The 23,773-nt window shown below is 46.2% G+C and overlaps 2 protein-coding genes across 9 annotated transcripts; one reads left to right on the forward strand and one right to left on the reverse strand.

Annotated features, from left to right (window-relative positions):
* Positions 1-1,997: 1,997 nt before the first annotated feature.
* On the reverse strand, positions 1,998-16,137 carry LOC309336972 (uncharacterized protein). 7 transcript variants are annotated; one of them, XM_081853532.1, is made up of 5 exons: positions 16,067-16,137; positions 13,751-13,850; positions 5,814-5,959; positions 3,746-3,845; positions 1,998-3,644 (listed from the first exon to the last, which is right to left on the reverse strand). In XM_081853532.1, the coding sequence occupies exons 3-5, from the start codon at positions 5,919-5,921 to the stop codon at positions 2,464-2,466; spliced, it is 1,389 nt and encodes a 462-aa protein (XP_081709658.1). In that variant the 5' UTR covers positions 5,922-5,959; positions 13,751-13,850; positions 16,067-16,137; the 3' UTR covers positions 1,998-2,463. The 7 variants fall into 7 exon arrangements, with proteins under 7 accessions (XP_081709658.1, XP_081709660.1, XP_081709655.1 ...); XM_081853534.1 differs by having other exon boundaries at positions 1,998-3,641; positions 15,747-16,131; XM_081853529.1 differs by having other exon boundaries at positions 15,929-16,130.
* Positions 16,138-16,179: 42 nt separating this feature from the next.
* LOC309336710 (uncharacterized protein) lies at positions 16,180-23,131 on the forward strand. Of its 2 annotated transcripts, none has more exons than XM_081852916.1 (4): positions 16,180-16,275; positions 18,390-19,106; positions 21,060-21,195; positions 21,368-23,131. In XM_081852916.1, exons 2-4 carry the CDS (start codon positions 18,411-18,413, stop codon positions 22,432-22,434), a joined length of 1,899 nt encoding a protein of 632 aa, XP_081709042.1. In that variant the 5' UTR covers positions 16,180-16,275; positions 18,390-18,410; the 3' UTR covers positions 22,435-23,131. The 2 variants fall into 2 exon arrangements, with proteins under 2 accessions (XP_081709042.1, XP_081709041.1); XM_081852915.1 differs by lacking the exon at positions 16,180-16,275 and adding an exon at positions 16,286-16,659.
* The last annotated feature ends 642 nt before the right edge of the window (positions 23,132-23,773 follow it).

The following is a 23,773-nucleotide window of genomic DNA, read 5'->3' on the forward strand; positions in this document are numbered from 1 at the left end:
GTAATGAGTTCCTGACTCTCGAGGAACATGTTTGTTGCCTTGAGGCAACAACTCTTAGCCAGAAAAGCTAAGAAGAGGCTAAGAGGTTGGTATATAAGGCCTTCTGGGATGTTATAGCTGTGTCCCACTCTCATGATTATAGCTCCCCACTGTCGAGGAGAATGAGCATCTCAGAGAAGAGTGGTGTTCTCAGGATTTCACATACACACCCATGGGGTCGGAACTGGTGGTGACAGACCACAAATGAGACCTTCGGGCCTAGTAAAAAGCTTGATGAAGTTGTTGATCCTGTGTGGTGCCCGTAATAAAGGCAAATTCCATGCTAAAGTTCACTAGGAAAGGGATTGGAAATGAACTCCAGGTATCATAATAAAGGTAAAGGTAAAGGTACCCCTGCCCGTACGGGCCAGTCTTGACAGACTCTAGGGTTCTGCGCTCATCTCACTCTAGAGGCCAGGAGCCAGCGCTGTCCGCAGACACTTCCGGGTCACGTGGCCAGCGTGATGAAGCTGCTCTGGCGAGCCAGAGCAGCACACGGAAACGCCGTTTACCTTCCCGCTAATAAGCGGTCCCTATTTATCTACTTGCACCCGGGGGTGCTTTCGAACTGCTAGGTTGGCAGGCGCTGGGACCGAGCAACGGGAGCGCACCCCGCCGCGGGGATTCGAACCGCCGACCATACGATCGGCAAGTCCTAGGCGATGAGGTTTTACCCACAGCGCCACCCGCGTCCCTATCATAATGCCATGATACAAATGTGTCAAGAGAAGTGTGACTGGCCCAAGGTCACCCTGCAGCTGCATGTGGAGGGGCGGAGACGCGAACCCGGTTCCCCAGATTACGAATCTACTGCTCCTAACCACTACACCACACTGGCTCTCTTTGGAGGAGGCAGTGATGGCCACTGTCCTAAATGGTTTTAAAAGAAGATTAGACAAATTCATGGAGGAGAGGGATCCCTAGGGCTGTTAGCTATTATGGCTATGCTCTGTCTCCACAGTTGGAAAAAGTAATTCTTCTAAACACCACTTGGGGGAAACCACAGGAGAGGAGAGTGCTCTTCTTCTCAAATCCCACTTGCTGGTTTCCCACAGGCATCTTGTCAGCCACTGTGAGGGCAAGATGCTAAACTAGGTGGGCCACTGGCCGGATCCTGCATGCATTTCATATGCTCTTATTTTTTACTTTGGATTTAATAACAGGGGCTAGATGACAATGAGCATTTGTCCTGATTTGCTTCATTAATGTCTTCCTGTTAATGATTCAATCATCCCACAAGTTTCAGCACCTTTCCTCTTCACTTTCCTAACTCACCAAAGTCTCTTTCTTAAAATTTAAAGACATGGGTTTCCTGTTCTCGGGCACCAGAGTGCTTAAATCCACTTTCATTGTGCAAACCTAAATTTACTGTAGGCAGTTGGATCCCTCCCCCAAAAGAGTGACACACTGGATGCATCTGGGTAAACTGCTGTGTTACCTTGCAACGTAAATGAGCAATGTCTTCCATCTGCACCCTCCCTCTCTGTATCCTCTGTCTAGGCAAGCAAGAGTCACAGTCAAGTTCAAGGACACACGAAGAAAACACTCAAGGAAAATGCAGAGCAGGGTCTGTAACAAGTGCGGCTGGAGACGGTGAATGTTCCGAGGGCTAAGCATAAAGTCTTGAAGAGCCACTCTGCTGGGGTTGTCCAACCCCTGGTAACAAGAAGGGTTAGCGTTATGAAGATTTCTCCCCTTCAGCAGAAGAGTGCTTGGGTTTTCCACAGTGTTATCACAACTGATCTTAAACACTCCATCCATTTCCACATCCAGAATGGTCCTGATTCCCAAATCTCTCGCCCATTTCCCCCGCCAACCAATACACTTCTTCACACCAAGCTACTGTCTGGATGTTTTGAAGCACTCTGAATTCTGCCTCAGGAAACAATACCCTAAGCAATTTGGGACTGAAAAGGATTGCAGTCAACAAGAAAAGGAGGTGTGTGTATATATATATATGAGTATACAGTAGTGGAATTTTCCCACCATTAATATTAAAATATGTTGTATCAAGAACATTTCTAGACTAGGACTTGGAACAGAATTTTAAGGGCTGGGGGCAAAGGGACTGACAATTACTACCAGTTTTACAATTCTACTACCGTTTCCAGCAACTGTACCAGACTCTTTGGAAATTACACCATTGGGAGATATGGATGGGAAATTCCAGGTTAGCCAGGGCAAAGGATACATTCCTTTCTCCAGCATCGATTCTCTGACTTCTAATAATGCACAACCCAGTGCTGAAGCTACTCCTCCAATGAGGGTTTCTCTTCCCCCCTTTCCTTTAGATCCTCCCCCCCCCCCATCACATTTATTGACATTCAGCACTTTCTGCCTGCAGCTGATTTCACAGCTGGAGCCTTTACTACCACAACCAGCCTGTGTGGATTCTTTCATGTCTTAGGACAGGAGACGTTGCACTCAGGCTATGCATTTCACCTTTGTGTGGATTCTCTCATGCTTAATAAGGTTTGACCGCCAGCTGAAACACTTCCCACAGTGGGAACATTTATATGGCTTCTCCCCTGTGTGGATTTGCTGGTGCTGGAGGAGATCGGAGCCCCGGCCAAAACATTTCCCGCACTCGGAGCATTTATATGGCTTCCCTCTTTTGAGGATTCTCTGATGTCGTAGAAGGTCAGAGCGGTGCCCAAAGCTCTTCCCACAGTCGGAGCATTTGTAGGGTTTCTCCCCTGTGTGGGTGCGCTCGTGTGCCAGGAGACCCGAGCTCTGGCTGAAGCTCTTCCCACACTCTGCACATGTGTATGGTTTCTCCCCCGTGTGGGTTCTCAAATGTCTAACGAGAGCTGTGCGTTCACAAAAGCTTTTCCCGCACTCGGTGCACCGGTACGGCTTCTCTCCAGTATGGGTCCTCTCATGGGCCAAAAGGCCCGAGCTCTGGCTGAAACTCTTCCCACATTCTGTGCATTTGTACGGCTTCTCCCCCGTGTGGGTCCTCTCATGCGCTGAAAGGCCCGACCTCCGGTGGAAGTTCTTCCCGCAGTCCGGGCAGGTGAAGGGTTTCTCACCAGTGTGGGACCTCTCATGAGCCACGAGGGCTGAGCTCTGGCTGAAGCATTTCCCGCACTCCCCACATTTGTACGGCTTCTCCCCTGTGTGGATCCTCTCATGCGTGATTAGGTGGGACTTCCGGCTGAAGCTCTTGCCGCACTCTGCGCAGTCGTAGGGCTTCTCCCCTGTGTGGGTTCTCTCGTGTGCAATGAGGTGGGATTTCCGACTGAAGCTCTTGCCGCACTCTGGGCAGCCATACGGTTTCTCTCCAGTGTGAAGTCTCCGGTGCCTGTACAAGCTCGAGCTCTGCTTGAAGGTTTTCCCACAGTCCATGCACATCTTCAACCCCCCATAGTTGTAGATCCTTGCCCGGATTCTGGGCTCTTTCAGATCCCAGGGGCCCTGGTCATAAGGCGGAATAGGGATGTCCTTCTGTTTCTTGTGGCCATCTGAGCCCTGGCGGCTTCCAGATGTTTCTCCTGTCTCAAGGATGTCCCAGTTGTCTCCTCCAAGAGATGCGCCGTCTGCCTCAGAATCTTCCTGCACAAGGTTGTCGTCGTCCTCAGTCTCACTCACCTTTCCATCACCTGCTGAGAGAAGCAGAAAACCTTGAAGTGATGAATCCAACCCTTAAGCTTTATGGTGTTGCAGCTAATGAAACCTTCAGGCATGGAATTAAATAAATCCTTACCGAGTGAAACCGTGTCCTCATCTTCTTCCTGCTTTAAGCTCTGCTCCTGCTCAGTGTCTGAGGGAGGCAGCTCAGTATCAGAAAGGTCTGTGGCCAATGCCTGCAGTTAAACATTAATAAACGTGAGTCAGAAAGGAGCAGAAAGGTTTAGAAACAGAAAGGTGTCTCTCATGTGTGTGTTTTTTAAAGGCAACTTTTTACATGAATAATCGTGACCCCAAATGATATTAGCCCTCCGAAAAAAACCTATTGTCTCAAAGCAGCTGAGGAGAGCCAAGCTAGTCAGAATAGGCCGAAGCGTGCTGAAGTGGTGGAGGCTAGAGTGGCACATTGCTATGCTATTAAACAAGACAATCTTCCTTTGAAAAATGCTGGGGGAAATATTTGGATTGAAGGGAGGAGATTTCTAGGGTTAAAAGATACAGGTTTGCAAGTCACTATTGTCCACCCAGAGATAATCTGTCCCACCAAAATAATTCCAGGAAAAGTTATGTGATTAAAAGGAATTTTGAAACACCCTGAGGTATTACCAGTTGCAGAAATCCATGTTAAGTTCCAAGATTGGTCAGGGAAGTGGCAGGTTGCTATTTCTGCGGAGATTCCTACTGCTGTGCTGATCGGATGGGATCTCTTAGAGCATGTACAGAGTTCTTTTGTAGTTACTCACTCAAAGGGGGGTAAACAGTCACCCGATGCTGAGGGGAATGCTACTGTTGCCAAAGGAGGCAGAGCTGAGGAACAGATCTCTGAGGGGAGAAATGAAGCCCTCCTGGTTCCTTTTATAAAAAACAAAAAACATAGTTTTGCCCAAGAACAGAAAGAAGATGCTGATTTAGTTAATTGTTTTGAGGCAGCCAAATCTGATGTGCCTTTAACCCCTGAAAGTCCTGAGCAATTCTGTCTTAAGCAATGGACTGTTATATAGAGGTCCTTGACTTGCACTCATTATGGTCTTAGGGCTGTCACACCCAATCCCAGTTTCAATACAGTACAGTGAAAGTTTGGGGCAGGCATGCTTCTTCGTTTCCAATCAGTGCATGTCCTGTAGCTTCCTGCTGAACTCCTGTAAGTTATTATACCACATAAGTTCCAGTGTGGGTTTCTGGGTCCCACTTTTTACAGTGCAAGAGTCCCACTCCACACAGCAATAATGCGGTAACATTGTGGAAGGATCACAGAACAGTTTATAAAGCAGAACGATGGATGGTCCAGTATGAATCCATCACTAATACACCATTTTTGCATCAATGGGCAGAGAATTTAAACCACACACACACACGTTTAGAACAGATAATTACCCCTCCCCAAAGAGGCAGTCTGGTGCCATATTGTGTAGGGGTCACTGTAACACACTCTACATGGGGCTGCCATGTACTTTCTGCCTGGAACTTTCTGTGCTCAGAAAGTTCAACTGGCTCAAAGAGCTGCAGACACATTGCTGACCAGGGCTGGCTATAGGCAGCATAAAGGTAAAGGTAAAGGTACCCCTGCCCGTACGGGCCAGTCTTGACAGACTCTAGGGTTGTGCGCTCATCTCACTCTAGAGGCCAGGAGCCGGCGCCGTCCGCAGACACTTCCGGGTCACGTGGCCAGTGTGACATAGCTGCTCTGGTGAGCCAGCACCAGCGCAGCACACGGAAACGTCGTTTACCTTCCCGCTATAAAGCGGTACCTATTTATCTACTTGCACTTAAGGGTGCTTTCGAACTGCTAGGTGGGCAGGAGCTGGGACCGAAAGACGGGAGCTCACCCTGCTGCGAGGATTCGAACCGCCGACCATGCGATCGTCAAGTCCTAGGCACTGAGGTTTTACCCACAGCGCCACCCGCGTCCCTGCCTTAACAAACTACAATTCCCAGGGTTTAGGGGAAGTATAAAAGTGCTAGAAATATATAGTGTGGGTAAGTCCAATGACATATTACAGAATACACTTGCCCCCCTCCCCACCAAAAAAATGCCCACCAATCTTGGTGGGACCCTGATAGAATTCCCCCCCCACACACACTTCAGAAACTGCAATGTAGGTGTGAGAAAAGCATCCATGGAGAGTGAATTCCTTCCCTCTCACCTGCACGCCCCATCTCTGTTTCTCCTGCTGCCTCAGTAGGAAATCCTCTGCCAGGGCCACGACCTGAGCACAGATCTCTGGCCCTCGATCCTGAACCCAGTTCTCCATTTCGCAGAAAAATCGCTGTGGTGTCACTCAAAAGCGTTCTGAAACAAGCAAGTGAAATTGTTTCTTTTATTTCCAGAGTGTCCTTTGTCAAAAACTGACAGGGGCAGCGTCATACAAAAGCGCAAATGAAATGCAAGCGATATATAAATACAATGGCAAAGACATATTTACAATCATTTAGTAGTGTTTTCATGGGCTCTTAGGTTTTATAGTACCTGCTGTGCGCCACCTTGATATTTTATACATGTGGACTGTCTACAAACATTTAAACAAATAAATACCTATGTATAGATCAGGGCTTGTGTAGCTATGGCCCTCCAGATGTTGCCAGACTACAACTCCCATTATCCTTGGCTTTGCTTGCTGGGGCTGATCTGGAGAAGGGCCCCAGGCTCTCCACCCTCCTTCATTGCGTGATATTCTCCAGAGCAGTGTTTCCCAACCTTGTGCCTCCAGCTGTTTTTGGACTACAATTCCCATCATCCCTTGCCACTGGTCTTGCTAGTCAGGGATGATGGGAGTTGTAGTTCAAAAACAGCTGGAGGCACAAGGTTGGGAAACACTGCTCCAGAGCAAGCTTCTGTTAGAAGCATAGGAGCTAAGCCCTGCAAAATAAATAGGTCACACTACATGCAAGGATGCTAAATCCATAAAGATCTCTCTCTCTCTCTCTCTCTCTCTGGATGCACAATTCATTGCTGAATTTATTATGAAGCCACATACCAACTAGGGACAGCATCCCAGAGTTACTTCTACTAAGAGCTAGCCTGTTAATTTCGGTGAGAATAATGCAGTTGGGTAGAAAGGCCCTTTTGTTTCAGAGCAGCAGATCTAGTCCACTTCTCCCTCCTCGGTTTGCATTCTGGTGAGTGGCAGGCAGGCAGGAGGGGAAGGAGATCAGGATGCTGTTAGCAGTTTCCCCCTTCGCACTGCCTTCTCCTGTGTCATTTCAAATGCCTCCTCTGCAGGGAGAGCTTCTCCTTTCCCCCAACCGCCCCTTTCCTCTTCCATCTCCATCCACGCACCTCTTTCTCTTTCCCTGCACCAGCCAGCCGCCGCCTTGGTGATGCAACCTCCTTTTCAAGAAATCTCTGCAGTCCAAATCGCCCGGAGGCTAGCAATATTTAAATATATGTATATATATATATATATATTTAAAAATCCACGAAGGGGTAGGAAGCACCACAAACCACCCAGTTTGCTATCAGCTACAGGAAAAGGCCATGGGCAGCTTCCTTCTCAGCTGTCCAGGCCTCTCTGTGCAAATGCAGCTCTCTTGATTTAACCCTTGGGATCTCATTCACGGGGAAAGAAGGGACAAACGGCTTCAGGCCTCCATTGGGGAGGGTCTTTGCAGCCACACACCCCGATCTCGTGAACGGCTGCTGCTGTGGTCCTTTTGGCTGCAGGCAGGAGTTAGACCGGTGTAGCTTCTCTCTTTCTCTCCCCCCCCCCCAACGCCTTTCTTTTTTTAAAAAAAGTTTTGTGTATTGCACTGCAACACACAGAGAGATGTATCCATTCGGACAGTAAATATTTGGGCCTATTCAGAAGATTGCAAATATCACAAGGTCAGGGGGAACATCGTTCCTTTGAAGAGAGGGCATACAATTGCCTTGCAAAAAGCAGAACTTTTTAGCAAGATGCTACCAGTTTAGCACAAGAAATCCACGTCGTTACATTTAAGAGACTTTGGGGAGCTAGGAAAATGAAGGGGAAAGGCATTGAAAATTATGGGATGACTGAATCATTAACAGGAAGACATTAATGAAGCAAATCAGGATGGGTGCTCAATAAACAATTCCATCCAGAGTTGTCTCAAGTTATTTATTTCAAGGTCAGAAATAAGAACATAAGAGCCTGCTGGATCAGGTCAGTGGCTCACCTAGTGCAGCATTTTGCCCTCACAATGGCTGACAAGATGCCTATGGGAAACTCACAAGCAGGATTTGAGCAAAAGAGCCCTCACCCCTGCTGCAGCTTCCATCAACTGGGGTTCGGAAAAATTACTGCTTTTAACTGTGGAGGCAGAGCACAACCATCATAGCTAACATCCATAGGGAGCCCTCTCCTCCATGAATACAGTGGTACCTCAGGTTAAGTACTTAATTTGTTCTGGAGGTCTGTTCTTAAACGGAAACGGTTCTTAACCTGAAGCGCCACTTTAGCTAATGGGGCCTCCTTCTGCTGCCACACAATTTCTGTTCTCATCCTGAAGCAAAGTTCTTAACCTGAAGCATTATTTCTGGGTTAGCGGAGTATGTAACCTGAAGCGTATGTAACCTGAGGTACCACTGTATGTCTAATCCTTTTTTTAAACCAGTGCTTTTTGTCAGGGGGCTGGGGGACACATATCCCTAAACATTTTGTGACTCTAAGTTTGGCCTCATTGAGGAGCAGTATTTCAATATGAGTAGGAAAATGAGAGTACCCCTAAACATATTTTGTTTGGAGGGGAAACACTTTAAAACTTTAGGATAGTGTTCCTCACTACCTCCTGTGGGAGTGAGTTCCAAAGATTAACAATGTGCCATGTGAATTTCTACTTCTTTTTGCCTGCCCGCTCCTCCCCACCTTCCCCCTCCCCCCGAATGCGACTAAATTTCTACTTTCTCTTATCTGTCCTGAATCTTCCAACCTTGAGTTTAATTGGAAGTCTTCAAGTGCTAGTGTTACAAGGGAGAAAATTTTCTCTATTCACTTTCTCTGTGCCATGCATAATTTTTAAACTTCTATCATGTTGCCTCTTTCTTACCTGTTCTCTAAACTAAAAAGTCCCAACCTTTCTTCATGGGAAGGGGAGCTCACTTCATCCCCTCAATCATTTTGATGGCCCTTTTCTGAAGCTTTTTCAACTCTACAATATCCTTTTTGGGGTGAGCCAGCCAGAACTGAACACAGGATTCCAAATGTGGTCCCATCATCAATTTGTATTATGGCATTATGGTACCTGGAGTTTATTTGCATTCCCTTTCCTATTGAACCCTAGCACGGAAATAACTTTTTCATGGCCACCGCACACTAATAATAATAATAATAATAATAATAATAATAATAATAATAATTTATTTATTTATTTATACCCCGCCCATCTGGCTGGGCCTCCCCAGCCACTCTGGGCGGCTTCCATAAAAACCAAAAATACAGTAAAATATCACATGTTAAAAACTTCCCTAAACAGGGCTGCCTTAAGATGTCTTCTGAATGTCAGGTAGTTGTTTATCGCTTTGACATCTGCTGGAAGGGCGTTCCACAGGGCGGGCGCCACTACCGAGAAGGCCCTCTGCCTGGTTCCCTGTAGCTTTGCTTCTCGCAATGAGGGAACCGCCAGAAGGCCCTCGGCGCTGGACCTCAGCATCCGGGCAGAATGATGGGGGTGGAGACGCTCCTTCAGGTATACTGGTCAATGTCTTCATTAAAACTATTTATGACTTCAAGGTGTCATTCCTGTCTGTCTGTCATCCCATGAGAGTATATGTGAAATTCAGATTTATTTATTTTTGCCTCAACATGCTATCTAGGCGATGGGGAACATCCCCAACCTTTGCGCCAAGTGGGCAATTCACTTTGCTATCTCTATGCCCATCAGACACCCAACTACCTGACTCGCCCATTACAAGGGTCCTTCCAACCCCCAACCCCAACCCCCCGAAGCATCTTCAGCAGGGGAGGGTGGCCATTCATACCCTTCTCCCGCAAATAGGATCCTTCTAAGAGAATCATAGAATGATAAGAGTTGGAAGGGACCATGAGGACCAACTAGTCCACCTCACCCCCCCGAATGTTTCCCTCTTCCTCAGAACAACTCTCTCTTCTACCAGGAGTGGAAAACCTTTGGTGCTTCATATGTAGCCAGGCTGGGGAGGGTGAATTTCCCACAGGCCCAAGCATAAAGCCTTGGGAAATAATATACAAGGAATTGAACAGGATATTCAAAATAACTTTTGTAAAGCAAACCAGAAGCTTTTCTTTTGGGAATTAAATAGGGACAGAACTACCTAAACTGTATAGAAATGTATTTATATATGCTATTACAGCAGCAAGAATGCTCCTCGTCCAAAAGAGGAAAGAAGCAGAAGTCCCAGCAAAGGAAGAATGGATACAAAAACTTATGGAATATGCAGGAATGGCGAAACTTACCGGAAGAATAAGAAACCAAGATCAACTAACTTTTTATAAAAGAATGGAAATGGTTTATTGAATATTTACAGATAAATTGCAATAAAAACATTAGCAGGATTATTGTAATAACCTGCAGTTTCATGAGAGTATATATTTAAAGAAGAATAGTAAATGAGCAAATTAAATGAATTTGGATATGCAGAATTTATTAAAAAATAAATTTAAGGAACTGCAGAAGGGGGGAGGAAGTCAAACTCTGAAATGTTAAATCAATGTTAATGTAAAACTAATTAAATGTACAAACTTGAAAAGTATAAATAAAAACTAAAAAAAGGCTTGCAGGGCTACTCTGCCTGGGGTTCTCCAACTCTTGGTGAAAAAGAAGGGTTGGTGTTATTAATATATTCCCACCCCCTCCAGCGGAAGAGGGCTTTGGGAAATGGGTTCTTCAGAGTGTTATCAGAGGGAGACATTTACAGCTGATCTTAAACACTTGACCTACTCTTACGTCTACAATGGCCCTGATTCCAAAATCTCTCATCCACTTCCCCCTTCCTCCATACACTTATTCATACGGAGCAACCATTTGGATGTTTTTAAGCACTCTGAATTCCACCTCAGCAAACAATATCCTAAGAGATTTGGGACCGAAAAGGATTGCGGCCAATGAGAAAAGGAGGTATACAGTCATGGGAAAAAGAAAGGACACCTTCTTTGAATTATGTGGCTTTACATATGAGGACATAATAAAAAACATATGTTCCTTAAAAGGTACCCCTGCCTGTACAGGCCAGTCTTGACAGACTCTAGGGTTGTGCGCTCATCTCACTCTAGAGGCCGGGAGCCAGCGCTGTCCGCAGACACTTCTGGGTCACGTGGCCAGCGTGACAAGCTGCATCTGACAAGCCAGCGCAGCACACGGAACGCCATTTACCTTCCAGCTGGTAAGCGGTCCCTATTTATCTACTTGCACCCGGGGGTGCTTTCGAACTGCTAGGTTGGCAGGCGCTGGGACCGAGCAACGGAAGCGCACCCCACCGCGGGGATTCGAACCGCCAACCATGCAATCGGCAAGTCCTAGGCGCTGAGGTTTTACCCACAGCGCCACCCACGTCCCAACAAAATGTTTTTGTTTTGTTCTGTTTTTTGTTTGGACATAATAAAAAACATATGTTCCTTAGCAGGTCTTAAAATCAGGTAAATACAACCTCAGGTGAACAACAGCACATAATACGACGCATTGTGATTTATTTAACAGAAATAAAGCCAAGATGTAGAAGCCATATGTGAAAAACTAAGTACACCTTTGATTCAACAGCTTGTAAAACCGCCTTTATCGGCAATAACATGAAGTAATTCTTTTCTGTGGGACTTTATCCATCTCTCTCATTGTTGTGGAGGAATTTTGGCCCATTCTTCTTCACAACATTGCTTCAGCTCATTGAGGTTTGCTGGCATTTGTTTATGAACAAGGTCATAAAGGTCCCACCACAGCATTTCAATTGGGTCGAGGTCTGGACTTTGAGTGGTCCATTGCAACACCTAGATTCTTTTCCTTTTCAGCCATTCTGTTGAAGATTTACTGGTGTGCTTGGGATCATTGTCCTGTTGCATGACCCAGTTTCGACCAAGCTTCAGCTATCAGGCAGATGGCCTCACATTTGATTCTAAGATACTGTGGTATACAGAGGAGTTCGTGGTCGACTCAATGACTGCACGGTTCCCAGGTCCTGTGGCTGCAATCCCAAATCACCACCCCTCCACCACCATGCCTGACAGTTTGTATGTTTTTTGTGCTGATATGCTGTGTTTGGTTTTACCCACAGCCAAACAAAGCACTGTGCATTATGGCCATAAGGAGGGATCATAAGGAGGAACAGGGATGTCCTTCTGTTTCCCATGCCCATCTGAGTCCTGACGACTTCCAGGTGTTTCTACCATCTCATGGATGTCCCAGTTGTCTCCTCCAAGAGGTGCTCCGTCTGCCTCAGATTCTTCCAGGCTGAGCTGGTCCTCGTTCTTCTTCTCACTCAGCTTTCCATCACCTGCGGAGAGAAGCAGAAAACCTTGATGTCATGAATCCAGCCCTTGAGCTTTGTGGTGTTGCAGCTAATGAAACCTTCAGCCATGGAATTAAATAACAAAGGTCCCCAAAGAACAGAGCTTGGGGTCACCTTGAAGACTAGCTAATCTATTATGACATAAAGCCAAGAACAACTAACATGCCTCCCTCTGGATGTTGTTGAACTCCAGTAAGCATCAGCACTAGTCAACATGGTCAATAGCCTGGGAAGATTAGAACTGAAGCCCAGCAAAAACTGGAGAACCACAAGTTCTGTCCAACCCCTAGACTAAATCCCAGCAGCACATGCATGGAAGCATCAGCGCAGCACAAAAAGCAGAACTCGCATTAGGATTCTTTCAGAGAGCGATCAAAAAATAAAGCTGCCAATAGCACAATGTAATTATGGTGTAACTACATTTGAAAATTACTACAATTGAAATGCTGTGCATGGTTCCTGTTGCTGCACTTAATTTTTTTTTTTTTTATAGAGTTGGGAAAGGGATCCAGCGTCTTGAACAGCCACATGCCTTCCCTCATGGTGAGTAAAACCTAATAAAAGTTACTGAAAAATAATAAAGCATTGCTGATCATATGAAAATAAAAAGAATGTAATACTAGCATGTCCAGTTCATGCAGGTTAGCAGATTTCAAGTTTTTTCGGTGCAGTGTGCACAGCCACCCCTGGTAAGAGCATCCCTGAACATGTGCAGATTGCGTCCCTCTATAGCAAGAATTCCTAATGGAGGAGTGGGGAACCTTAGGCTCAAGAATTAAATGTGGCTGTCCAGGCCTCTCTATCCAACCTTGGGAAGTCTCCCACTCCTCTCTGTCCCCACCAAGGTTTTTACATTGCTGGAATACATCCCTCTACTTGCCAGGTGCAGAGTTAAGAAAAGAATTATCTGACCCCTGCAGAGTTGGAATGTAGTCTACTATAGAGGATGTAAGGGTTAATTTCACTGATCTGCCCACTTTTGCCTGTGGCCTCGCCTGGAGATACCGTATTTTTCACTCCATAAGATGCACCTTTTCCCTCCTAAAAAGTAAGGGGAAATGTGTGTGTGTGTGTGTGTGTGTGTGTGTTATGGGGCGAATGCAGGCGGGTGGCAGGTGGGAAAAGCCCCCAAAGAGCCGCACACATGCTCCGCACGGCTCTTACAAGCTTTTCCCCAAGGAGGGAGAATAGACTGAAGCGGCCAGTCAGTCCCTTCTCCCTCCTCAGGGAAAAGCCCCCAAGAGCCACGCGCTCTTTAAAGGGTGCACGGCTCCTGTGGGCTTTTCTATGAGGTGGGGGAATTTCCATTCTCCCTCCTCTGGAAAAGCCTGCAAGCGCCGCACATACTCTCCACGCAGCTCATGAAAGGGAGTGCTGAGCAGAGCCTGGGATGCATACAGGCTCAGCTCAGCGCTCCTTTAAAAAAATTTTTTTTCTTGCATTCCCCTTCTAAAAACTAGGTGCGTCTTATGGTCAGGTGCGTCTTATGGAGCAAAAAATATGGTGTCTCGTGAGAGAATGTGGCTCTTGAGCTGAAAAACTTCTCCGCTCCTGTCCTAAGTGGGCACAGTGGAACATCTAGGTAATCTAAAGCTCCATCACCTCTCATTTTATAAATTAAGTGCCTGGGGGGAAATAAATCCTTACTGAGTGAGACCATGTCCTCATCTTTCTCCTGCTTTAAGTTCTGCTCCTGCTCAGTGTCTGAGGGACGCAGTTTGGTATCAGAAAGGTTTGTGGCTGCTGCCTGCAGTTAGACATTAAGAATCATGAGTCAGAAAGGAGCAGAAAGGCTTAGAAACAGAAAGGTGTGGTGTGTGTATTTTAAAGACAACCTTTTATAATAAAGAATCGTGACCCCAAAAGACACACTTCTCCCACCTAATGCTATCACAGTATGAATTGAAATACAAAACTGAAAAGCAGGATGGGCCATATTTTTCAATGGAGACGCACATGGCTGCTACTCATAGGTAAATGGAACCTCTAGCTTCAGAGGCAGTACACGACCAGACGTTTTTATTCTGCATTCAAGATTATTTGTGCTCATTATGCTACCAGGGCAGTCACACACAAACCCACTTTCAATACAGTACAGTTGTACCTTGGTTCTCAAACACCTTGGTACCTGTACGTTTTGGCTCCCAAACACCGAAAACCCAGAAGTGTTCTGGTTCCCGAATGTTCTTGGGAACCTGAATGTCCGACGTGGCTTCTGCAGCTTCCGATTGAGTGCAGGAAGCGCCTGCAGCCAATTGGAAACCGCGCCTTGGTTTTTGACCGTTTTCAGAAGTCGAACAGAGTTCTGGAATGAATTATATTCAAGAACCAAGGTACGACTGTACTGCAAAAGCTTTGGGGCTTGCATGCCTCTTCACCTGAGCTCCCCATCTTTCATTCTCCTGCTGCCTCAGTAAGAAATCCTTCACCAGGGTCACGACCTGAGCACAGCTCTCCAGGCATCGAACCCGAACCAAATCCTCCATTTCCCAGAGAAAAAACACTGCAGCCTCACTCAAAAAGTTTCTGAAATAAGCAGGTGGATATGTTCCATTATAATTTTCCCAAAGAAAGGGGAAATTTGTCAAAAGGTTACGGGGCAGCACCATACAAAACATGTATGAAATTCAAACAACATATAAATACAATGACAAAGGCTAGTGTTTTCATGGGATCTTAGGTTTTGTTGTACCTGCTATGCACCACTTTGATATTTTATGTGTGTGGACCATTTACAAACATCTTAAACAAATCAATACAAATGTATGTATAGACCAGAGGCTGGGTAGCTATAGCCCTCCAGATGTTGCCAAACTACAACTCTCATCATCCCTGGTTTTCTGACTGACCAGCACTGATCTGGAGGAGGGCCCCAGGCTATCCACACAGTAGTAACCAGAACAAGCTGCTGGTAGAAATATGGGAGCAATGTCCTGCAAAATAAGTTGACCACTGTACATGCAAGGATGCTAAATCTATGAAGAACACACAATACACAGACATTTTTAAATTGATATATATGTATTCATGGTTGGGGTAGCATCCCAAAATTATTTCTACTGAGAGCTGAAATTAACTGGTGTGACTCATTTTGACCTGTTAATTTTGATAAGAATAATTTAGTTGGCTACAAGACAATTTGTTTCGATTTCTGAGAGTCAGACTGACATTCCATAATGATTTCTTTCTTTCTTTCCATCCAAAACATCCTGAGATTGGGCTTCATTCTGTTTCAGAGCTGGGGATCTAGTCCCCTTCTCCCCCCTCGGTTTGCATTCTGGTGGCTGGCGGGCAGGCAGGCAGGCAGGCAGGCGGGGAAGGAGGTCAGGCTGCTGTTAGCACTTTTCCCCTTCGCACTGCCGGGTCGTCGCTTCTCCTGTGCCATTTCAAATGCCTCCTCTGCAGGGAGAGCTTCTCCTTTTCCCCAACCGCCCCTTTCCCCCTCTACCTCCATCAACGCACCTCCCTTTTCTTTTTCTTTCTCTTTCCCTGCACCAGCCGGCAGCCGCCTTGGTGATGCAACCTCCTTTTCAAGAAATCTCTGCAGTCCAAATCGCCCAGAGGCTAGCAATATTTATAAATATATTTATTTTAAAAACCCCGCGAAGGGGGAGGAAGCCCCCCAAACCACCGAGTTTCCTACAGGAAAAGATGATGGGTAGCTTTCTTCCCAGATGTCCAGGCCTTTCTGTAAAAATGCAGCTCTGCTGATTTAACCTTTGGGATCTCATTCTCGAGGAAAGAGGGCATTGCCCAGGGCGGGTTACAGGGATAGAAAATGCAATTATAAACACACATTAACCATTATAATGACAAATTACATACAAAAACAGGGAAGGATATAAATCCACGCTCGCAACACTCCCAGCCTGCCACGCCCCCCTTTCCTCCAGAAATGGGACAGTCCTGTTAAAATAACTAATACGGGCACGTGCAGAGGGCACTTCTTGTCTCAATGCACACCAGGAAAAATGTTTTCACAGCGCAGCGTTGCACCGTCTCCCTTTCGCATCTCCGCAGGGTGACATTCCTCAAAGGGTTAAGGAAACGGCAACCGGTTGCCTAGACAAGACCCGGAAGCGTAAGAATGCTCCGCGCTTCCTGTTCCTGCGCGTCTCGATGGTCCGGGCTCGGGCATCGGAATTGGAGATTAGCCGAGGTTGCCCGCAAAGGTGAGTTGGGAGATGGCGGAGGGGAGAGCGAGAAGTTAATGGAGACGCTTCCTCTGGGCTCTTTGCCTGTTTCTGCTCAGGGTCTGCCCTGCAAGCAGCGCTCCCGGGGGGCTTCTGCTGAGAAAAGCTGGGAAAGGCTCAGAAGAGGGCAGCCAGGAAGGATCCAAGGGGGTTGGAGCAGTTCCCCAGTGATGAAAGGGTGCAGCATTTGGGGGGCGGAGGGAGTGAATGGAGAGCCGGGAAAGGGGTGCATCAAATTAGGCACGGCGTTTGGGAGGAAGTGGCTCGAGAGACGTTCTACTCCGCCTTTCATGATACCAGAACTCGGGGCCAAGCAGTGAGAGATGCAGGACAGACAAAAGGAAGGACATCTCCATGCAGCATGTAATTGAACTATGGGGTTCACTGCCGCAAGAAATAGTGATGGGCACCGAGTTATTATTAATAATAATAATAGAATTTATATACCACCCTATTCTCAGGGCGGTTCAAAGAATAAAATCAAGATATAAAACCACAAAATACCTAATTAAAAATAAAAACAGCAACCCATTACACCCCCCCCAAAAAGCCCTACATTTTAAAAAGGCATAGGATGTAAATTGGATCAACCAAATGCCTGGTTAAAGAGGATGGATTTAAAAGAGGATTTGGAAAATTAAATGGGGGGGGGTAAGACTATCATCAACACTAAGGACACGAATGACTCTGTTTCAGAGCACTCATAGGTGCTCTGAAAACACCTATGAAGGGCATGGACAGGGTTGAAGAAGTATGCAACTTGGAGGGAGGGTGTGGCCTGGGGGAGAGACCCAAGGGCCAGACAGGAGGGAATTTGGCCCTCAGGCCTGAGGCTTCGCACCCCTGCTATAGACAATACTGAGCTAGATGGGCCATCCATGGCTTCTGATGTCCTGTCATTTCAGAAGGTGCATTTCAGCTTTTGTGTGGCTCTTCTGTGAAGTCGCCTGTCACCTATGATCAGGCAAATACTCCCATTAAACAATTAGAAAATGATTCTGTTCTGAGATGCTGATGTTTGCTCACACCCTGTCCTCCCTTGCTAATACACAAAGGGAAGTGTGCAGCTGTGGGAGGGGGAGTCCCAGGCTCATGATATACCAGACTGATAAAATTCATTCTGAAAGGGGAGCTGATTACAAGGGAAGTGGGAAAGTTATTGATGAGAGGAGCGAGGTTAAACTCCATGAATGCAGGACAGAATTGTGAGAGATTCTGTAACTACAAAGAGACAAAACACACGGCTTATAATAGTTTATGTCTTAGATACCTTGGATATATGGACTGCCTCTGTTAATCTATGTGTTTAGATTAGGACTAATGGACTATTTTTATCATTGGTGTCAGCAACGGTTTATTATCCTTTTCTTTCTTTTCGGTATACTTGCAAAAAAAAATAATGCTGAAAAATAAAATAAGAAAAGAAACACAAGCCTTGATACATATGGCTGCTATTCTTGCATCATTGACCTGTTGCGGAACACACATACAAACCTCAACTGTAGAGGGACCCTTAGTTTGTATAATTAAAGTGACTTAAAGCACAATCTTGTCCTAGTGCAATTAAAAAAAAAGAGAAAGAGATTTATAGTGGTTAGGGAAATGAGGAAAATGCACTGAATAGTGTGGGATGAACAAATATTAACAGGGAGGTGTATAAAAAACACTACACATGCAAATCAGAGAGAATGCTTGCTGTTATATTACTGCCCCACAAACAAATTTGGATGAATGCTCAGTAAATAGGTGGTCTGGAGGAGACCTAACTTATCTTAGGATGCAAGCAAGATCCCAAGATTTTGCTATAAGCATACAAAACCTTTCACTCATACAGTCATACCTCTGGTTAAATGTGCTTCAGGTTGAGCATTTTCAGGTTACGCTCCACAGCAACCCGGAAGTAATGGAGCGCGTTACTTCCAGATTTCGCTGCTTGCGCATGCCCAGACGCTCAAAATGATGTCACGCGCGGAAGTGGTGACCCGCGCAGATGCTGGTTGCATTCACTTCAGGATGTGAACGGGGCTCTGGAATGGATCCTGTTCGCATCCAGAGGTACCACTGTATTTCAATTTTATTTTATTTTTCCTCAGACGCTGCTGCCAGGAATAAAAATGGAGGAGCAGGACCTGCCAGGACCCAATCCAGCAAAGAGATCAGAAATGAGAGGAAAAGGCTCCCGTGCTGTCCAAACTGGGACTGCCAGGGAGTTTCCAGCTGAGACAACCCCGGGAATAGTTAAGCATGAGCTAAACAAGGGGCCCCACCAGAAAACTCTGCAGCAGGGGTTCCTGAAGTCCAAATGGTCTATGCGTTCAAGATCAAAACCCTCGCGGCTCTTTCAGTCCCAGGCGAGGTTGGATGATGCTAATGACTTCCAGGCCTCCTTCAAGGCTGTCATTGACACCAGCCGGTGGCCAACAGGAGAGAGTGCATCCCGTCGAGAAGCCCGTGGGGCCCATCAAAGGCTGGATCCTTTTGTGAAAGTGAAGGAGGAGATTCTGGATGAGGAAACTCTCAGCTTGGAGATTCGATGTCTTCGCTTCCGGCATTTCGGCTACCAGGAGACCGAGGGGCCCCGAGGGGCCTTAAGACAACTCCGGGAGCTTTGCCGCCAGTGGCTGAAGCCAGAGAGACACACCAAGGAGCAGATCCTGGAGTTGGTGACCTTGGAGCAGTTCCTGACCGTCCTGCCCCTGGAGATGCAGTGCTGGGTCCGGGAATGGGGCCCAGAGACCTGTACCCAAGCGGTGGACCTTGCAGAAGATTTCTTGCTGAAGCCTCGAGAGGCTGAGAGGCCAGAGGAAAAGGTGAACGGAGCTTGTGCGAATTGACCTAGGAGTTGTGTCAACTTGGGTCGTCTGTGAGTGTGGAAAAGTTGGTCTGGAAATGTGTCTTGGCAAACACAGTTCAATAACACAGACTGTGTCCAGAGAGAAAAGTCTTGATAACACTTTACTAAGTATACTGAACAAAATGGTGTATAATTTGAGGAGAAAGGAAACAGAGGTTTTGTGTTTCAGTTTGGGCCTTGTACAGAGTGTTGGGAGACATTCAGTCAAACATATAGAGGTAAAACTCCCTCGGAACTGCACAGCCAACCAGAGCATGTGCTATCTCACTAAAGATAATGCCACTGCCTGGTTGCTAAGTAATAACTCCACCTGTTCCCCTCTTGGCTAGTTGACTTTAATGCTAATCAAATTAACCCTAAATTACAAACAACCCTGACAGGAGTTGTAGTTTAGCACTATCTGGAAGACCAAAGGTTCCTCACCTGATACTACTTTTCAGTCATTACATTCATATCTGCTCCAAATTCCATTTTATGTGGAGGAAATATGTTATTTAAGCCATTCGCTATCAATAGATCTTGAAGCAGCTTACATTGAAGTGGTTTACATGTTAAAGAATCCAGGAACATAAGTACAGAATAAAACACTTTCAACAATTTAGGATGAAGAAAATCCAGAAACACATAGGTCCTGCTTTCCGAACACAATTCGCTTCCCAGGAAATCATCCTTTAGGCAAACGTCCGCATAATGAGCTGACAATTTTCATTATTTCTTATGGGACCATTTCTAATGTGTGTTCCCACCATACTTTCTTCCTAAAATGGCTGCAGCCAACCAGCAAAAGAGAGGCAAAGGAAAAACTGATTTGTCTGCTGCTCCCTGATTAGTCCGATTTCTTTCGCCATGGTTTCTACTCCAGCAAAAGTACAAACAAGCAGGGAAGTGGGCAAACTCCAGCTGTTCACATACCTGAGTCAGCTGAGTGTGCAGCGAAGCTTGGGTTTAACTCTCTGTGTAAAGAGAAGTGAATTTTTGCATAATGAGCAGGTGGATGGTGGGTAGGGTTGCCATATTTCAAACTGAAAATCCGGATGGAAAAGCTTTTGAGCTTTTTGGGCAAAATGCTATTTTTGAGCTATGCCAATATGGGTTGCCATATGTCCGGATTTCCCCAGATATTGCTGACTGCAGTATTCCGGATATGTCAGGGGAAATCCGGTCGTATGGCAACGCTAATGGTGAGGCCTGAATGTATATAGATAAACAATACAGTGCAATATCTGTATATGCAGCAATAATCGTATCAGTGTTTAATCCTTTTTTTTTTAAGTGTGTGTGTATATGGACCACCTCTCCCTACATGATCCAGCCTAGACCCTGCTTTCATAATCCAAGGCCTTTCTCCAAGTGCCCCCTCAGAGAGGGAGATGTGGAGAGTGTCAGCATGAGACTGGGTCTTCTTAGTGGTGGCTCAATGCTTATGTAACAATCTCCCCGGCTACAGATGTCTGGCAATATCACTACATTTCTTTACGTGCAGGAAACATGTTTCTCTTCAGCCAGGCCTTTTTATAATCTGTAGCCACCCTTTGTAGCTTTTACAGTGGTACCTCTGGTTATCAACGGGATTCGTTCCGGAGGCCCGGCTGTATACCAAAATCTTCATAACCAGAGGATTGATTCTATACACACGGTGCTGCAGAGCGCTTCTGCACATGTGTGAGTGGCAAACCCACTTCTGGGTTTGCCGCCTTTGCAACCCGAGGATTACGTTACCTGAAGGGTAACCTGAGGATCCACTGTACTGATTTAGTTTTATGTAGGTAATGTATGTGCTACTTTTGGTAAGTCACTTTGAGTTCCTTTTTGTAAAAGTGACGAATAAGTTTTTTAAGTGACTAATAAAACTAATAATACTGATTTAACACCTACAGTTCTAAATCCTTTCTTCTAATTTTGGTTTCAGATATGGGGGCCTTTTGCAAATGTGGCCATTCATTCGCCCGCATCAGAGGAGGATTCCTCAGACACCGCTGAAATGCAGATTTGCACAGAGGTCAAGGAGGAAGCAGATGAGATCGATTTGCTGGGTCAAGATTTAGGTCTGAGTCCTTTGACTACAAAGCTTCTTAGCTGGTGATGCTGGGGGTTGAACTTGGGGTCATCTGCATTCAGGGCAGATGCTCCACCATTGAGTTACGACCTTTCCCATTCTAAATCATGGTATTTAGAATCTTCTCTCTCATTTCTTGTTTCTCTTATTTATTTCAACAGATGACAGGCACGAACTGGAAGATGCAGAAGGGATCTTTGAAGAGGAAACAGTTGAGCAAGTAGTTGTGGCTGGAGTATCCCCGGAAAGAGCCAAGGGAGATTTATTCCAGGATCCTGAAGTCAACAAGAGACCTGGAAGCCAGGAGGGGCAAGAAAATCGTCGGGACAAGCACCCGAGGAAGGCGGCAAAACCATCGGGGCAACGTGAGGAAGGTAACAGGGGCTTGAACCAGAATACCTTCCAGCACGGAATCCGCCAGATCTTTGATCTCCTGGAGAATCAGAAGCAGCAGGTGAGGGAGAGGCCGTACAAATGCACGTACTGCAGGGAGAGTTTCCAGAACAAATCCCACCTGTCGATTCATGAGAGGACCCACACCGGAGAGAAACCGTACGAATGCCTGAACTGCGGGAGGTCGTTCTCCCAGCACTCGAACCTCCTGAGGCACGAGAGGACGCACACCGGGGAGAAGCCCTACAAGTGCGCCGACTGTGACAAAAGCTTCAACCAGAAGGCCACCCTTGTCATCCACCAGAGGACCCACACGGGAGAGAAGCCGTACCAGTGCTCAGAGTGCGGCAAGAGCTTCAGCACCAGCTCCCAGCTCATCACCCACAAGCGGATCCACTCGGGTGAGAAGCCGTACCAGTGCTCCGACTGCGGCCAGAGCTTCAGCCGAAGGCCGCACCTCGTGGTGCATGAGAGGACCCACACCGGAGAGAAGCCCTACAAATGCACCGACTGCGGGGAGAGCTTCAGAAACAGCTCGGTCTTCAACGTTCACAAAAGGACCCACACGGGAGAGAAACCCTACAAGTGCTCCTACTGCGGGCAGAGCTTAAGCCGGAGGACCAACCTCATTAAACACGAGAGAATCCACACGGGAGAAAAGCCCTTCAAGTGCCCAGAATGTGACCTCAGCTTCCGGTCCAGCACCTTGCTGAAAGCTCATAAGAGGACCCACACAGGGGAAAAACCGTACAAATGCCTGGAGTGTGAGAAAAGGTTCTGCGGTCTCACGGGTCTTCGTAAACATAAGAAAGTCCACGCCGAGAAACAGCCATAAGGGTGGGCCTGAGGATATAAGCAGGGCTATGATGAAGTGAAAGGGGTTCAAATCACAGGCGATGGCCTTAACTGGCCTGGGAACTGTGCATCTTAAGGACCACCACCTTCTGTTATATGCCCTGCTCACACTCTTCAACATCTAAGGCCCCACTCTATGTACCGCTGCCAAACAAAGCTCAGCGGACCTCTGTTAAGAGCAGAGCCTTTTTTGCAGCTGCACCACGGTGCAGAATGCCCCTGCCTCAAGAGGTTCTGCCAAGCCCGGACACTGTGCTCATTGACCCCCAGGCCAAAAATTGAGGTTAGTGTGGCACTGCCCCATGCATCTTGATTGAGTGGCCTCTGCTGGTCAAGAAGGAAGCAATATATGGTTGTTTCGATTGCATGATCCTTAGTTTTAGGCTAAGTAGGGCATGGGAACTAGAGGGTTAAGCCAAAGGCCTCATAGAAAAGGTGGGATTTGAGGGTGGTTGTTGATCCATTCCTCCCTGTAGCTCATTTTTTTATTGTTAGGGGTGGCTGTTTGTGTGTGTCTCCTGCTGGGAAGGGATTTGGGTCATTTTACCAGCTCCTGTCTTGTACCATTAGACCAGCTCCTCTGATGAATTTTTGCATTTATTAGTTGCTTTATATTGTCTTTAACCTTTATTTGTAAGCCACTTTGAATAATCATTGATAAAGAGGAATTTGAGTTACTGCTTTGTTGTGTGTGTATCTGTGTATGTATCGTAATTAGAGAGGTAAAATTTCCGAAAATTTTGAAGCCATGAGAAAAAAATGTTTTTCCCCTGTTTCCCCCCAGAAAAAATAGAAATTTTGGGGAAATGGGGGGAAAGTTCAGTGTGGAGTAGTTTTACAAATTGTGTGAAAAGCAGTGTATATAAAAGTATTATGCTTGCAATAAAACAGGTAACCACCCCCCTTTCCCTCGAAAGCAACAAAAAAGCAAGAAACCATCAACATAAAAAATAATCAGATTTGCCCCTTAGCGCCAACAGCAAATAAAGTTAAGGTCCACCTCAATATTTAAGCTCCATAGAAGGTCTACCCTTTGAGGGGTGCTTTAAAAAGAAAGAAACAGAAGACACAACATATAAATGCAGTTTATTCTATCTCATTTTCTGAACTACTGCTATCAGTTTACTGACCAGACTATAGGTAAACATTATGCTGTGATGGTGGAGAACATTAATAAGAATCATTTAAGGGTTACAAAAGAGAAACTAATTTGTCAGACAAATTTACCCTCTTACCTGTCAGTTAAGACCTGAGAGGAGGACAGAAACTATCACATCCTGAATATACTAACCATTATTCAACTGTAGGAGGTCTGAGGT

This window comes from Podarcis erhardii (genome assembly GCF_964252035.2).
Source record: "Podarcis erhardii genome assembly, chromosome: 2".
Taxonomy (NCBI): Eukaryota; Metazoa; Chordata; class Lepidosauria; order Squamata; family Lacertidae; genus Podarcis; species Podarcis erhardii.

Coding starts and splice junctions, on each gene's coding strand:
- LOC309336710 (XM_081852915.1), top strand. Junction 19,107..21,059: donor CTGAGAGGCCAGAGGAAAAG/GTGAACGGAGCT, acceptor TTTTGGTTTCAG/ATATGGGGGCCTTTTGCAAA. Junction 21,196..21,367: donor TTTGCTGGGTCAAGATTTAG/GTCTGAGTCCTT, acceptor TTATTTCAACAG/ATGACAGGCACGAACTGGAA.
- LOC309336972 (XM_081853532.1), bottom strand. CDS start 5,921: ATGGAGAACTGGGTTCAGGATCGAGGGCCAGAGATCTGTGCTCAGGTC. Junction 3,846..5,813: donor AACAGAGATGGGGCGTGCAG/GTGAGAGGGAAG, acceptor GTTTAACTGCAG/GCATTGGCCACAGACCTTTC. Junction 3,645..3,745: donor TGAGGACACGGTTTCACTCG/GTAAGGATTTAT, acceptor TGCTTCTCTCAG/CAGGTGATGGAAAGGTGAGT.